We start from the raw sequence: 16,302 nt of genomic DNA, 5'->3' as shown, positions 1-16,302 counted from the left end.
GCTCTTAGCTGTGACCTATCCTCATAAATAATTGACAATATGTAGACTGTGATTGAATTTTATGTTTGGCTTTCACGTGTTATATACACATAAAAATATAGGATCAAAATATATAAATGCACATTTATACATTATACATAAATGAACATAAAAATAATTCCCTGGCAAGATGGCCAAATAGGAACAGCTCCGGTCTGCAGCTCCCAGCAAGACCAACACAGAAGGCAGGTGATTTCTGCATTTCCAACTGAGGTACCCCATTCATCTCATTGGGACTGGTTAGACAGTGGGTGCAGCCCCCGGAGGATAAGCAGAAGCAGGGTGGGGCATCACCTCATCCAGGAAGTGCAAGAGGTCAGGGAACTCTCTCCCCTAGCCAAGAGAAGCCATGAGGGACTATGCTGTGATGGACAGTGCTTGCTGGCCCAGATATGACGCCTTTCCCATGGTCTTCACAACCCACATACTAGGAGATTCCCTCAGGCGCCTACACCACCAGGGTCCCTGGTTTCAGGCACAAAACTGGGCAGCCATTTGAGCAGACACTGAGCTAGCTGCAGGAGTTTTTTTGTACCCCAGTGGCACCTGGAATGCCAGTGAGACAGAACTGTTCGCTCCCCTGAAAAGAGGGCTGAAGCCAGGGAGCCAAGTGGTCTTGCTCAGCAGATCCTGCACCCACAGAGAACAGCAAGCTAAGATTCACTGGCTTGAAATTCTCATTGCCAGCACAGCAGTCTGAAGTCGACCTGGGACGCTTGAGCTTGGTTGGGGGAGGGATGTCCACCATTACTGAGGCTTGAGTAGGTAGTTTTCCCCTCACAGTGTAAAGAAAGCTGCTGGGAAGTTCAGACGGGGTGGAGCCCACCGCAGCACAGCAAAGCCACTGTAGCCAGACAGCCTCTCTAGATTCCTCCTCTCTGCGCAGCGCATCTTTGAAAGAAAGGCAGCAGCCCTAGTCAGGGGCTTTTAGATCAAACTACCATCTCCCTGGGACAGAGCACCTGGGGGTAGGGGCAGCTGTGGGTGCAGCTTCAGCAGACTTAAACGTCCTTGCCTGCCAGCTCTGAAGAGAGCAGTGGATCTCCCAGAACAGCAATCAAGCTCTGCTAAGGGAGACTGCCTCCTCAAGTGGGTCCCTGACCCCAGTGCCTCCTGATGGGATGAAGCTTCCAGAAGAAGGAGTAGGCAGCAATCTTTGCTGTTCTGCAGGCTTCTCTGGTGATGCCCAGGCAAACAGGGTTTGGAGTGGACCTCCAGCAAACTCCAACAGACCTGGAGCCTGACTGTTAGAAGGAAAACTAACAAACAGAAAGCAATAGCATCAACATCAACAAAAAGGACGACCATGCAAAAGCTCCATCTGAAGGTCACTAACAGCAAAGACCATAAGTAGATAAATCCAAGAAGATGAGGAAAAACCAGCACAAAAGGCTGAAAATTCCAAAAACCAGAATGCCTCTTCTCCTCCAAAGGATCACAACTCCTTGCCAGCAAGGGAACAAAACTGGACAGAGAATGAATTTCATGAATTGGCAGAAGTAGGCTTCAGAAGGTGGGTAATAAAAAGCTCCTCTGAGCTAAAGGAACATGTTCTAACCCAATGCATGAAAGCTAAGAACCTTGATGAAAGACTAAAGGAATTGCTAATTAGAATAACCAGTTTAGAGAAGTATATAAATGACATGATGGAGTTGAAAAACACAGCACAAGAACTTTGTGAAGCATGCACAAGCGTCAACAGCTAAATCAATCAAGCGGAAGAAAGGATATCGGAGATTGATTATCAACTAATGAAATAAAGCATGAAGACAAGATTAAGGAAAAAGCATGAAAAGAAACAAACAAAGCCTGCAAGAAGTATGGGACTATGTAAAAAGACCAAACCTACATTTGATGGTGTACCTGAAAATGATGGGGAGAATGGAACCAAGTTGGAAAACACACTTCAGGATATTATCCAGGAGAACTTCTCCAACATAGCAAGACAGGTCAACATTCAAATTCAGGAAATACAGAGGCCACCACAAAGATACTCTTCGAGAAGAGCAACCCCAAGACACATAATCGTTAGATTCACCAAGGTTGAAATGAAGGAAAAAATGTTAAGGGCAGTCAGAGAGAAAGGTCAGGTTACCCACAAAGGGAAGCTCATCAGACTAACAGCAGATGTCTCTGCAGAAACCCTACAAGCCAGAAGAGAGTGGGGGCAAACATTCAACATTATTAAAGAAAATAATTTTCGACCCAGAATTTCATATCCAGCCAATCTAAGCATCATAAGTGAAGGAGAAATAAAATCCTTTAGAGACAAGAAAACACTAGGGATTTTTTCACCACCAGGCCTGCCTTACAAGAGTCCTGAAGGAAGCTTTTAATGTGGAAAGGAAAAACTGGTACCAGCCACTGCAAAAACATACCAAAATGTAAAGACCAATGACACTATGAAGAAACTGCATCAACTAATGGGCTAAACAACCAGCTAGCATCATAATGACAGGATCAAATTCACACATAACAATATTAACCTTAAATGTAAATGGGCTAAATGCCCCAATTAAAAGACACAGACTGGCAAATTGGATAGAGTCAAGACCTGTTGGTGTGCTGTGTTCAGGAGACCCATCTCAACTGCAAAGACAGACATAGGCTCAAAATAAAGGGATGGAGGAATATTTACCAAGCAAATGGAAAGAAAGAAAAAAAAAAGCAGGGGTTGCAATCCTAGTCTCTGACAAAACAGAGTTTAAACAAACGAAGACAAAGAAGGGCATTACATAATGGTAAAGGGATCAATGCAACAAGAAGAGCTAACTATCTTAAACATATATGCACCCAATACAGGAGCACCCAGATTCATAAAGCAAGTTCTTAGAGACCTACAAAGAGACTTAGACTCCCACACAATAATAGTGGGAGACTTTAACACCCCACTGTCAATGCTAGACAGATCAACGAGACAGAAAATTAACAAGGATATTCAGGACTTGAACTCAGCTCTGGACCAAGCAGGCCCAATAGACATCTACAGAACTCTCCACTCCAAATCAACAGAATATACGTTCTTCTCAGCACCACATTGCATTTATTCCAAAATTGACCACACAATTGGAAGCAAAACACTCCTCAGCAAAAGAATGGAAATAATAATTAATAGATGCAGAAAAGTCCTTTGATAAAATTCAACACCCCTTCATTCTAGAAGCATTCAATAAACTAGGTATTAATGGACCATATCTCAAAATAGCTGTTTATGACAAATCCACAGCCAATATCATACTAATGGGCAAAAACTGGAAGCATGCCCTTTGAAAACTAGCACAAGACAAGGATGCCCTCTCTTACCACTCCTATTCAGCACAGTATTGGAATTTCTGGCCAGGGCAATTAGTCAAGAGAAAGAAATAAAGTGAATTCAAATAGGAAGAGAGGAAGTCAAATTATCTCCATATGCAGATGACATGATTGTATATTTAGAAAACCCCATCATCTCAGCCCCAAAACTCCTTAAGCTGATAAGCAACTTCACCAATGTCTCAGGATATAAAATCAGAGTACAAAAATCAGAAATATTCCTATACACCAATAATAGACAAACAGAGAGCCAAATCACGAGTAAATTCCCATTCACAATTGCTACAAAGAGAAAAAAGTACCTAGGAATCCAACTTACAAGGGATGTGAAGGACCTCTTCAAGGAGAACTACAAACCATTGCTCAAGAAAATAAGAGAGGACACGACAAACGAAAAAACCTTTCATACTCATGAATAGGAAGAATCAATATTGTGAAAATGGCCATATTGTTCAAAGTAATTTATAGATTCAATGTTATTCCTATGAAGCTACCATTGACTTTCTTCACAGAATTAGAAAAAAATACTTTAAATTTCATATTTCATATGGAGCTAAAAAAGAGCCCATATAGTCAGGACAATCCTAAGCAAAAAGAACAAAGCTGGAGGCATGATGCTACCTGATTTCAAACTATACTATGAGGCTACAGTAACCAAAACAGCATGGTACTGGTACCAAAACAGATATATAGACCAATGGAACAGAACAGAGGTCTCAGAAATAACATCACACATCTACACATCTACAAATAATATCACACATCTACACACATCTAACATCACACATCACACATCTACAATTTGTCAGCTTTGATAAACCTGACAAAAACAAGCAATGGGGAAAGGATTCCCTGTTTAATAAATGGTGTTGGGAAAACTGGCTAGCCATATGCAGAAAACTGAAACTGGACCCCTGGCTTACACCTTAAACAAAAATTAACTCAAGATGGATTAAAGATTAAACATAAGACCCAAAACCATAAAATCCCTAGAAGAAAACCTAGGCAATACCATTCAGGACATAGGCATGGGCAAAGACCTCATGACTAAAACACCAAAAGCAATTGCAACAAAAGCCAAAATTGACAAATGGGATCTAATTAAACTAACGAGTTTCTGCACAGCAAAAGAAACTATCATCAGAGTGAACAGGCAACCTACAGAATGAGAGAAAATTTTGGCAATCTATCCATCTGACAAAGGGCTAATATTCAGAATCTACAAGGAACTTAAACAAATTTACAAGAGAAAAACAAATGACCCTATCAAAAAGTGGGTGAAGGATATGAACAGACACTTTTCAAAAGAAGACATTTATGCAGCCAACAAAGATATGAAAAAACGCTCATCATCAGTGGTCTTTAGACAAACGCAAATCAAAACCACAATGAGATACCATCTCATGCCAGTTAGAATTACGATCATTAAAAAGTCAGAAAACAACAGATGCTAGAGAAGATGTGGAGAAACAGGAATGCTTTTACACTGTTGGTGGGAGTGTAAATTAGTTTAACCATTGTGGAAGAGAGTGTGGTGATTCCTCAAGGATCTAGAATAGAAATACCATTTGACCTAGCAATCTCATTACTGGAATATATACTCAAAGGATTATAAACCATTCTACTACAAAGACACACGCACACATATGTTTACTGTAGCACTATTCACAATAGCAAAGACTTGGAACCAACACAAATGCCCATCAATGATAGAGTGGATAAAGAGAATGTGGCACATATACACTATGGAATACTATGCAACCATAAAAAGAATGAGTTCATGTCCTTTGCAGTGACCTGGATGAAGCTGGAAGCCATCATTCTCAGCAAACTAATACAGGAAGAGAAAACCAAACACTGCATGTTCTCACTGCATGTTCTCTCTCATGAGTGAGAGGGAATGGGAGGGATATCATTAGGACAAATAACTAGTGTAGACGACAGGTTGATAGGTGCAGTAAACCACCATGGCATGTGTACACCTATGTAAAAAACCTACCCATTCTGCACATGCTAAAAAAAAAGAAAAGAAAAAAATACATAAATACATCATACATTTATCCACCTAAACACAGACTAAAAGCTTAATAAATATTGAGGTAATGTATGAATCAAGCTGCTCTTCCAGAATCATAAGAATCATTATCTCCAACTTTCTAAGGTCAGAAACTTGATTTTACAAAATTACTTAGTAGACAGGCTCCAGAGAACTGAGTCATATAACTAAGTATTATAAGAGAATAATGCACGAATGTATATAGGTCAGGTTATGGGTATGAGTATATAAGATTGATTCAGTAATTAATTATAGTAGCTTTTACTTGCTTATAGAAATGGGCAGATGTATTTGGGAAGCATGTTTATAGTTCATAATGTAGTTCAGTGTTCATTCAATTAGAGGTATTGCATTATCTTAAGGTAATTTTTGTGATTAAGTATAGCCCTCTAAAGAACAAACACCATTTCCCTGAAATGGAGTTGGACTAGAATTTATATACACTTCCAGAGTTTGAGTCCCAGCTTCAAAATTTCTCCAGTTCTTTCTTACTTTAAATTCACCAATGGTTAAAATAAATGTAAAACTCTGTAACATTATGTCAATCAGTTACAGAGTTTACAATTTATGGACATTTCGGGAAATATTTTATATCCAAAGAAAGTAATTGTAAAAAAGTATGGTGTCAAGAAAGTCATTTTTTTTTTTGTTTTGCTTTTGATTTTCTTTTCTTTTCTCTTTTTTTTTGAGACAGGGTCTCACCATGTCACTCAGGCTCGAGTGCAGTGGCATGATCATGGCTCACTGCGGCCTTGACCTCCCAGGCTCAAGTGACCCTGTCTCCCAAGTAGCCAGGATCACAGGTGCATGCTACCATGCCCAGCTAACTTTCTAGTTTTTTGTAGAGATGGAGTCTTGCTATGTTGTGACTGGTGTCAAACTCCCGACCTCAAGCAATCCTCCCATCTTGGCCTCCCAAAGTGCTGGGATTACAGATGTGAGCAACCATGCCTGGCCGAAGAAAGTCATTCTTTCATATACTTTAACATCCTAAACTTTCTCATCTTTGCCTCTTGATATTGGGTATATCTTGCTTTTGTGGTCTGTAGCCCACACTATTCACTGCTTTCAAAGAAGAGGAAAAGAAGTAGGTTAGTCACTTAAAGTTTAGCCACTCTAGAAAAAACAATCAAAGAAACTTATACTTTGTTTTTTTCCAATGCTAGATTTGCTCTAGAGATAAAATACTTGTTAACATGGTGTAGGTATATGGAAAGATGAGTGATAAGAAGACTGACCTGTTCTATTGTCCCTTCCTGAATGTGAATATAATGATTAAATGATTACCTCTGTCCAAAAAGATAAGGTTACAAAGCAGAAAATGGCTAGAAGATTAGAGAAACATGTCCATGAAGATATTTTGAGGGGGAAGAGGCTGAATATAGAACACAGAATAGTTTTGAGCAGAATACTGTACATTGGATATCTTAAGAGAGATGATTTTAGTAAAGAAGAACTATCAGTAGTTGTAAAATGAATTAAAGAAACAGCAAAATAAATCTTCAAACTCTAAAATGTATTCTTTAAACTCTAAAATGTAGCCTTAATAAATGATTATTTATTATTTATCATTAATAATCATGCATTATCTATTAATCATGTATATGGTTACATAAAAAATAGAAATGCACTTTAACGGGAAAACACTAACTTTAGACTTTCTGACTAGAGATTCAAAATGACCTATAGAAACACACATTATTGGATATTTTTCACTTTATTGAATTATTTTGTTCTTTTCCTATCTATATTCCTATTTTTTATCAATGTCAGTGCCTTTTCTTCTCCTTATAAACAATTATTTGTTGTTGTTAAGCCCTGAGGAGGCGCTTTAAAAGATGATGATGGGAACCAAATGATGTGTGGCTAAAGTGTCTAAATAACATTTTTTAAAGTGTAATTAGCTCCCTTTCTGAACTATGTAGCATTGTCTGAAGGAAGGAGGTTGATGGGGAGGGGCAAGTTCTTACTTGTCTGGAATAGATGTATATGGAAAGATGTATATATTCTCTCCTCCAACCCACCCCCTCCACAAAATCACTCCAATTATGCCAATTGTAAATTTATTTAGTTTAACAAGCTCCTACACTCAGAGATGCCAAAAACCCTAGAATAATTATTCCCATCAATCATGGGTAGGTAAGTTTTATTTAATCTGGGTGTATCTATTATTAGTTGAGATTTTTTACAAACCAGTTTTATGTAGGCAGCACAATAGTTTTACAAGAAAACCAAACAAAGCCTTTGGGCATGTATTCTCCAGTTCAACAAAAGACCTACCATTCTTTAGTGTCTGATACTTATCTCTTTTAACCATTATGCCCAATTGGTCTCTCACGGCAGGTGTCATGCCCTGTTTGAAGAATATTTTGCTCTGTTTGGAGAATAAAGCTAAGTTGGGCAGAGCCTGATATTTGAGGAGGGTAAGGTTAGGTGGGTGGTCATGAGTAGAAACATAAAATACCAAAAAATGTCAAAAAAATATAAATAGAAAATGGTATGGAAAGGGATCAGTGAAAGACTTTACTGACAATGTAATACTTTGGCCTACTCCAAAGCTGATCATATCATTCCTGCTTTGTTGTCAAATGTATGATACTCAGGCAAGTCTGGAATATGAAAACCCTCAGGCTATCCTAGCTGAGCCTCCTACAGTCATGGTATCCTCAGGTCAACTCAACAGGTCTCCATTTGGTCACTAACTATCCACTAATTTCCACAGGTAAAGAAGAGAGAAAAGCAGAGAAAGAGGAAAGAAACGGAGAGCTACATTCCAGTTAGTGGCTACGGGTAGGAAAGTTGGACATTTATTCTTTTCTTCCCTTGCCATCTTATTTTGAGAAATCCAAATTCCAGGATGCAATAAATACACATGGGCACACACACACTCACACATATAGTGCTCCAAACAAATATGGGTTAGCTAAAGACATATAAGACTGTTAATGAAAATGCTGGAATGAATTTGCATCAGTAATTTTAAGAGAATTCTTGGTTTGTTTTGTTCTAAAGTATACCAAAAGGTATTTTAATCTGAGAATCACACATTTTCATATCTATACTATCAATAATTTTAACTATAATCCATATTGACTCAATATTACAGTCATGAAATCTACAGAATAACATATATGTCACAAATAAATATATATCATTGGGAATATAGCATGATTTAGGAAATATTTCTCCAAATTGTGCTCCATGGAATATTGTTCCATGGAATGAATGATAACTTATGCTACACACACACACACACACACACACACACACTTTAATGATTAAATAGGACTGGCTACATAATTTGTAGGGCCCCGTGAAAAATGAAAGTATGAGTCCCTTTGTTAAAAAAGCATTAAGAATTTCAAGATGGTGACTGCAGAGAATGAAAGCAATAATGGGTCTCTTCTCTTTTTTTCTTTTTTTTTTTCTTTTGAGATGGAGTCTTGCTGTTTCCTGGGCTGGAGTACAGTGGCATGATCTCAGCTCACTGCAACCTTCGCCTCTCGGGTTCAAGCGATTCTCCTGCCTCAGCCTCCCAAGGAGCTGGGATTATAGGGGGCTGCCACCATGACCAGCTAATTTTTGTATTTTTAATAGAGACGGGGTTTCACCATGTTGGCCAGGCTGGTCTCAAACTCTTGACCTCGTGATCCACCTACCTAGGCCTCCCAAAGTGCTGGCATTACAGGCCTGAGCCACCACGCCCAGCCAAAAATGGGTCTTTTCTAAGCATGGGCCCTATGTGACAGCACAGGCTGCACACCCTTGAAACTAGCCTTGGTGAAATTGTTTAAGAAATGCTGGGTTAAAAAATGTCAAACAGATTTCTTTGCAACAAGACTTCTTATAGCTTTTTATATACTAATGTGTACTGTGATCCTTCAGGAGGTTCACATACTGTATAAAGGTCCTCAAATATATTTGACCAAAGCTCTTTTGAATTATTATTTTAGCAGGATCATCTTGTAGGACCAATGTTCCACAGAACACACATTGTAAAAGGTAGCTCAGGCTGTGCAAACAGGTTATAAAATCAATTTGTTAGTCATAAATCACTGTATATTTCCCATTTTGTGGCATTTTCCCCATATTTGGAATGAGGTAACTAGAGATAATTATAGATGCAAATGGTGTGTATTCACTAAATCTACTGTCCTTCACTATTTGGTCTTTTACCATTTGGAGAGTCAACTCAGTGGCCAAACATCACAAATGTTTTCTGGGCCAGGGCACTAGAGATGGTCTGATTGAGACTGTATCACAAGCCAACTTATTTTTCCCCTTTATTTTGTCAATTCAGAGGAAGTAACATCCTTACTTACCATTACCCAGTTCCCAAGAAATGTTGTACTTTTTGCTGGCGCTGTACTTCAACAGACTCAGGGCACTAGAACTGTTCCAGGAGTTATTGGGATTACGACGCAGTGCATTTAGAGCAAATATCAGGTGGAGTCCAGAGCAATCAGCAAAGTTATAAAGTTTGTCTAGAGACCTGGCTGGGAAGAAGCAGAGAAAGGCTTGTAACTTTCAAATCAACATTCCAACAAAAGGAAAATAGTAGCTAATATAAAAAGCCTTTCTATGAGCTTCCCACTAATAAGGAATAACACAGACAGGCTTCTAAAAGGGACTATTACCTCTTGGTCTGAGTACATTTCAAGGTGACGTTTAGAAAGCAGCAGACAGGGCTGGGCGCGGTGGTTCACACCTGTAATCCCAGCACTTTGGGAGGCCAAGGTGGGTGAATCACCTAAGGTCGGGAGTTCAAGACCAGCCTGACCAACCTGGAGAAACCCCGTCTCTACTAAAAATACAAAATTAGCCGGGCGTGGTGGTGCACGCCTGTAATCCCAGCTATTCAGAAGGCTGAGGCAGGAGAATTGCTTGAACCTGGGAGGCGAAGGTTGCGGTGAGCAGAGATTGCACAATTGCACTCCAGCCTGGGCAACAAGAGCGAAACTCCGTCTCACACACACACACACACACACACAAAAGAAAAAAAAAAAAGCAGCAGCAGACAGATTTCCAGAGGTTGCAAATTGGCAACCAGATGTAGTCTGTCATATATTTTATTTAACAAAAAGTTGAATTGTTGATGTTTAAAAATGGGAAGATTTCACAAAGTAGCTGAATTTCTTAATTTTTCTAGAAAAGTCAGACAATATGGCACTGCTAGGTCCATATTCCTACAGGACATAGTAGGAATAATAGTCAGGGTACAAGGCCAGGAAGGATGACTGGCTGGTGAGTCTTGGAAAACAGCTCAGCCTAGTATGATTTCCAAAACTTTTCACTCAAGTCCAGATTTCTAATACTTCTGACAATGGAAATACTATGACCACTATTAGAAATATGTTCATTGCCAGGCGCGGTGGCTCACGCCTGTAATCCCAACACTTTGGGAGGCCGAGATCGGGGGATCACGAGGTCAGGAGATCGAGACCATCCTGGCTAACATAGTGCAACCCCGTCTCTACCAAAAATTAGCTGGGCATGGTGGCGGGCGCCTGCAGTCCCAGCTACTCGGGAGGCTGAGGCAGGAGAATGGTGTGAACCCGGGAGGCAGAGCTTGCAGTGAGCCGAGATCATGCCGCTGCACTCCAGCCTGGGCAACAGAACGAGACTCCATCTCAAAATAAATAAATAAATAAAATAAATTTTAAAAAAAGAAATATGTTCATTATCAGGTTGATCCCAGATACCATCAACTCTATCACCATGTGTCTCTTATTTATCCCATTCCTTCATTTCAATTGCCACCATTCTTTTTCTGGCTGTCATTTACACTTGGATAACTTACTACAATTTCTGTACTTGCCTGTCTACTTCCAGATTCTTCCCATTCAGCCAATTCATCTTCCCCTAGTAACTCTCAGCCAGTTTTACTCAATCCTCAAAACCCTAGTGGATTTTCAAGACCATTTCCTTCCTTAATTCAAGGCTTCTACAACTCACCCATAATTTCCCCCTCAACTTTAGGCCTCCCTATTTCTCTTAATGAATTCTTTGTTGATGTCAGCCAGTTTATTTGTTAGGGAACTCCTTGCCCCATTGACCTTTGTTCTAATATTCTCCTTATTTGTCATGCTCTTATTCCTTTTTAAAACATATCCATATTTTACTTGTCCTTTTACACAGTGTATCCCAAGGTATGGATAACATGACTTCAGGTAGTAAACAGTTTTAAAAAGCTTCTTAGATTAATAATTACATAGAAGAGTTTACATTAACCTGTATTCATTAAACGTAAAGCAGAGTTTCTCAAATAGGGTTCTGTGAAACACTAGGGTTCCACAAGAGGTCACCAGAGGTTCTGCAAGAGATGATGCAGAGTGTCCAAGTTGCCCGATTAGCAATTTTTTTTATAGATCTTTTAGTCCTTTAAAAAGGAATCATTATCATTGGGTTGAGTATTTTATCAGTTTTTGAAGCAGGATATGGGAGGACTGCCATGTTCATCTTCTTATGTATACAAGAAAGTATTTCTTAAGAAGCACCAAGAACAAGGACAGAAATTGTCTCATTTCAGTTGGAAATAAAATGGATGTAAACCTATATCATACTCTACCCAGAATTGAGTAACTGGGCAACAACAACAACAAAAGGAATAAATTTCACATTCAGGAAATATATTTAATTATTATTTTTAGTTCCAAAATAACAATTAAAATTGCAATGCATTTATAGCTTAGTAAAGTGATCATGAAACCAGTATATTATAATTTTATAATTATCTATATGCTATTAGGTAAAAAAATAATTTTTTTCAAAGTCTCATATAAAATTGTATCACAGGCCATAATTTTATTCATATTGCTTTGATATATAGTTTTACTTGCTTTACTATTCAACCTCATTAATACATTTTTATATTCAAAATAATATTAAAGTGAATTCATAACCTTTATTTAAATTAAACCTAATAAACCCACCTTTAGAAAAATTTGATCCCATTGTGGCTTAAACTAGTTACTTAACAAAAACGAATTATGTTTACCTTATAAGATTTTCAAATTTATGAAAAGGAAATAATGAAATTAATTTCAAGAAAGACAGTTAACTACTCTTTTTTTATTTTCAATAACAGTTGTCTAAAAAGTCATTTTTAGTTTTAAATAGGACTTGCATTTACCATACCTCAGTAGTATTGATACAACAGAAATCTGTTTTAAGACTTTGAGGCCCACTTGTATAAGATACAATAAAAACCAGTAGCATTTTTTTGAAAAAGAAAAACTGAAGTTTCTTTTATCTATACCATTAGAATTGGTATCCTTTGTGGAGAGAGGGAAACTATGCAAAAAATAGGTTAAGAAACTGGCCAAACTAAACAGCTTTTAAAGAAAATATAACTCTCTGTTTAACAGAGCATTTGCAATATTGGATAATTATATATTTACAACTAAATAGTCACTCTAATATACTATGAGCTTTAGATATAATAACTTTTATCCAGAGGTTTCCCTGATTTTTGAGAATTATATTATAGATTACTAAAAAAATAATTTGAGTATTATAAGATCAACAGAGGTCCATTTTTAAGTCCTCTAATATTCATGTCATGAAAGTTATATTATTTTATCAGAAAAAAACTCAATATTCAATTAAATAACATTTTGTTCATCCATAGTTGCAACAACATCTTATAATCTATTAAGCATGCAATAAAATTACTTATTTTCATAATTTTTGGTTTCATTTATATATTAAAATCCAAATCAAATGTTTGCATCAAAATGTAATATGAATGACTGATATTCCTTTTGGATAGATTGATCCCATTTAAGTGGTCTTTTTCTAAAACTATTTCCATATAATGAGTATTTACTGTATATGTTTCATATGTATTAGAAACACAAACACACATCAAACACAAAAGCATATCAAACCTGTGATTTCATGGATTTGATGGTTTAAGGCAAGGAAAAATGTATTTACGAAAAAAATGTGTCAACATGAAGAGCAGTATGGGAGAAACAGTATGGATAGTTTGTTCACATAGCAAAAATTGGGAACTAGAATGCTAAAAGTTTGGGAAATACTTCTTTAAGAATAAGTTTAAGTCCTGCCTCTTCCATGACGCCATTCCTGAACACACCAACCTCCTGAAAGTGATTTCAACTTTCTCTAAACTCCAGAGCTATACCATTTTTTGGCATCTCACTCCTCTGTAACATGGTATTATCTTGGGATTTGCTTCTCGATTTATTCACTTCTCCAGAGTGAATGACTTGTTTTCCCAGTTAAACTGTGACATTTCTTAAGTCTGGTACCGTATCTTATATCCTTCATAGCATCTACCACACAGCAATTTTCTGCCTTAATATTATGCCAAAGAGTTCTCAAGGCCCAAATCCTTTTTGTTGCATAAAAGTGGTCTATAAGAAGTAGAAAGGGACAAAAGAGACATTTGTCTAAAATAATTATTGCTAGGCTTGTCGCAGTGGCTCACGCCTGTAATCCCAGCACTTTGGGAGGCTGAGGTGGGTGAATCACCTGAGGTCAGGAATTCGAGAGCAGCCTGACCAATATGGTGAAACCTGTCTCTACTAATGATACAAAAAAATTAATTGGGCGTGGTGGCACATGCCTGTAATCCCAGCTACTCTACTCAGGAGGCTGAGGCAGGAGAATCGCTTGAATGTGGGAGGTGGAGATTGCAGTGAGCCAAGATCACGTCATTGCACTCCAGCCTGGGTAACAAGAATGAAAATAAGTCTCAAAAAGAATAATTATTGCTAATCTATGAAACATGTTATACAGTTTATTAGAAAAGTACTTATATTTGAATATAGAGATTTTAGTAGATACTCAACACATGTAATCTCCCTTCGAACATTTGCTCAGGTTCCATCAAAGCAAGTAGATACCCAAAGATGACTTTCTACTCCCTCTACCAGAGGGGGCCAATGCCTCTATGTTTTCTAGTCAGGCTGCATTAACATTTCACCAGCATATAATTCTACGAAGCATTGGGTAGTAGGCAGTTGAAGATGAGGACCTGGGACTTGAGAAAGATGTAAAAGTATATAGGCTTGGGTGTCATTCAGTGCTGACAGTTGATGCTGTGAAAGTTCTTGAGATTTCTGAAGGGCAAGGTGGCTGAAGAGAAAACCTTAAGAAATGTCCACATATAAGGGTCATGGAGAACAACAATAACAACAACAAACAGAGAAGAAGAAGAACCCAGATATGCCATCTTAAGGAACCCAAAAGAAGAGAGTTGAAGGAGGTGCTGTTTCATAATCGTAGGTGTTCATGACAAACTGAGGAGCAAAAGGACTGAGAAAAAAAAAGAAATTAGATTTAGGGTGTGATGAGAACTTAAAGAATGAGTAGATGAACAAGGAATAGATTCTGATACATTCAACTTACTTATTGAAGTTCTGTGGTGATAAAAGGAAGAAAAGAAACAAAATAGTAATGAGAGAAATACCAGATTTTTTTTAAAAAAATTCAAGATCCAAGAAAAGCCACCTCTTTAATAAAGCTAATCTCAGTTTTCTATTAGGAAAATGTAGATAAGGGTCAATGAATTCACACTAAGATATGAATGACAGATTATTTCTCTTAGTTTCCCTAGGACTTGACACTTTAAAAACCAAACAGACAAGCAATCCAACAAACAAAAAATTGGACATTCATTAACTTATTAATTTATTCAACAGATATTTATTAAGCACTTACTATGTGACAGGAACTATTATACACCATATATATCTGCATATATACATATATACATGCATATATATATCTGTATATATACATATATACAAGAAGATCATATAGTATATAATAGTGCCAGCTTTATGATGGTGCAAAACCAATGCACGTTCAGCAGAAATCGTACTTCAAGTACTCATACAACCATTTTGTTTTTCACTTTCAGTATAGTATTCAATAAATTACTTGAGATATTTTATACTTTATTGTAAGATAGGCTTTCAGTTAGATGATTTCGCCCAACAGTAGGCTGATGTAAGTGTTCTGAGCGCATTTAAGGTAAGCCAGGCTAAGCTATGATGCTAAGTAGGTTAAGGTGTATTAAATGCATTTTTGACTTACGATAGTTTCAACTTATGATGAGTTTATTGAGACATAACCCCATCATAAGTTGAGGAGCATCTGCATGTGGTATATATACACATACATGTATATATACATGTGTATATATATATACACATACATGTATATATGTGTGTGTATATATATATACACACATACATGTATATATATACACACACACGTACATGTGTATTATATACATATACACACACACACACTTATACACACATTTATATTGCAATGAGCAAAACAGAAAACAGGCCCTACCCTCATGGAGGTAACATTTAATGTGGCCAGCGGGGGAAGTAAAGCAGGGTAGGAGATAGTATAGAACCAATAGTAGCTAGTATGCTATTTTAGATAAGCATCACAATTAAGGTGTCATTTGATCAGAGGCCCAGTGGAAGGAAGGGAGCAAGTCAAGTAGATAACTATGGAAAGAAGTCCAGGCAGAGGGTCCCAGAGTAAGGGCAAAAAGGTCCAAGACAGGTGTGAGACCGATGAATGTGAAGAACACTGAGAGGCCGGTGTTGCTGCCCCAGAATGAATGAGAGGGAGAGCAGTAGGAGATGAGATCACAGTGGTAGCAGGGCTATGTCGTGTAGGGCCTTATTGGTCATTATAAGAACTTTGGCTTTTGCCCTCATTGACATAGAAGCCATTAGATGGTTTTGAATATGACCCAACTCACATTTTAAAATCATCACTCTGGCTACTGAGCTGAAGAGACTGAAGGAGGTGGGAAGAGTAAGGGTGAAAGCAAGGAAATTAGGAATCTATAGCAATAATTGAAGCAAGGGATCATTGTGGCTTGGACCAGGGTGGTAGCA

General features: G+C 37.8%; 1 protein-coding gene across 1 annotated transcript in view; it reads right to left on the bottom strand.

Moving 5' to 3' along the window:
• HPSE2 (heparanase 2 (inactive)) overlaps nt 1–16,302 on the bottom strand; it is a 777,655-nt gene that overhangs the window by 289,633 nt on the left and 471,720 nt on the right. The window contains exon 4 of the mRNA XM_017944184.3: nt 9,730–9,903. Coding sequence (XP_017799673.1) covers nt 9,730–9,903 — 174 coding nt within the window. The remainder of the gene's footprint in view (nt 1–9,729; nt 9,904–16,302) is intronic.

Source organism: Papio anubis, chromosome 11 (genome assembly GCF_008728515.1).
Source record: "Papio anubis isolate 15944 chromosome 11, Panubis1.0, whole genome shotgun sequence".
NCBI lineage: Eukaryota > Metazoa > Chordata > Mammalia > Primates > Cercopithecidae > Papio > Papio anubis.
This window is presented reverse-complemented; position numbering and strand designations above follow the sequence as displayed.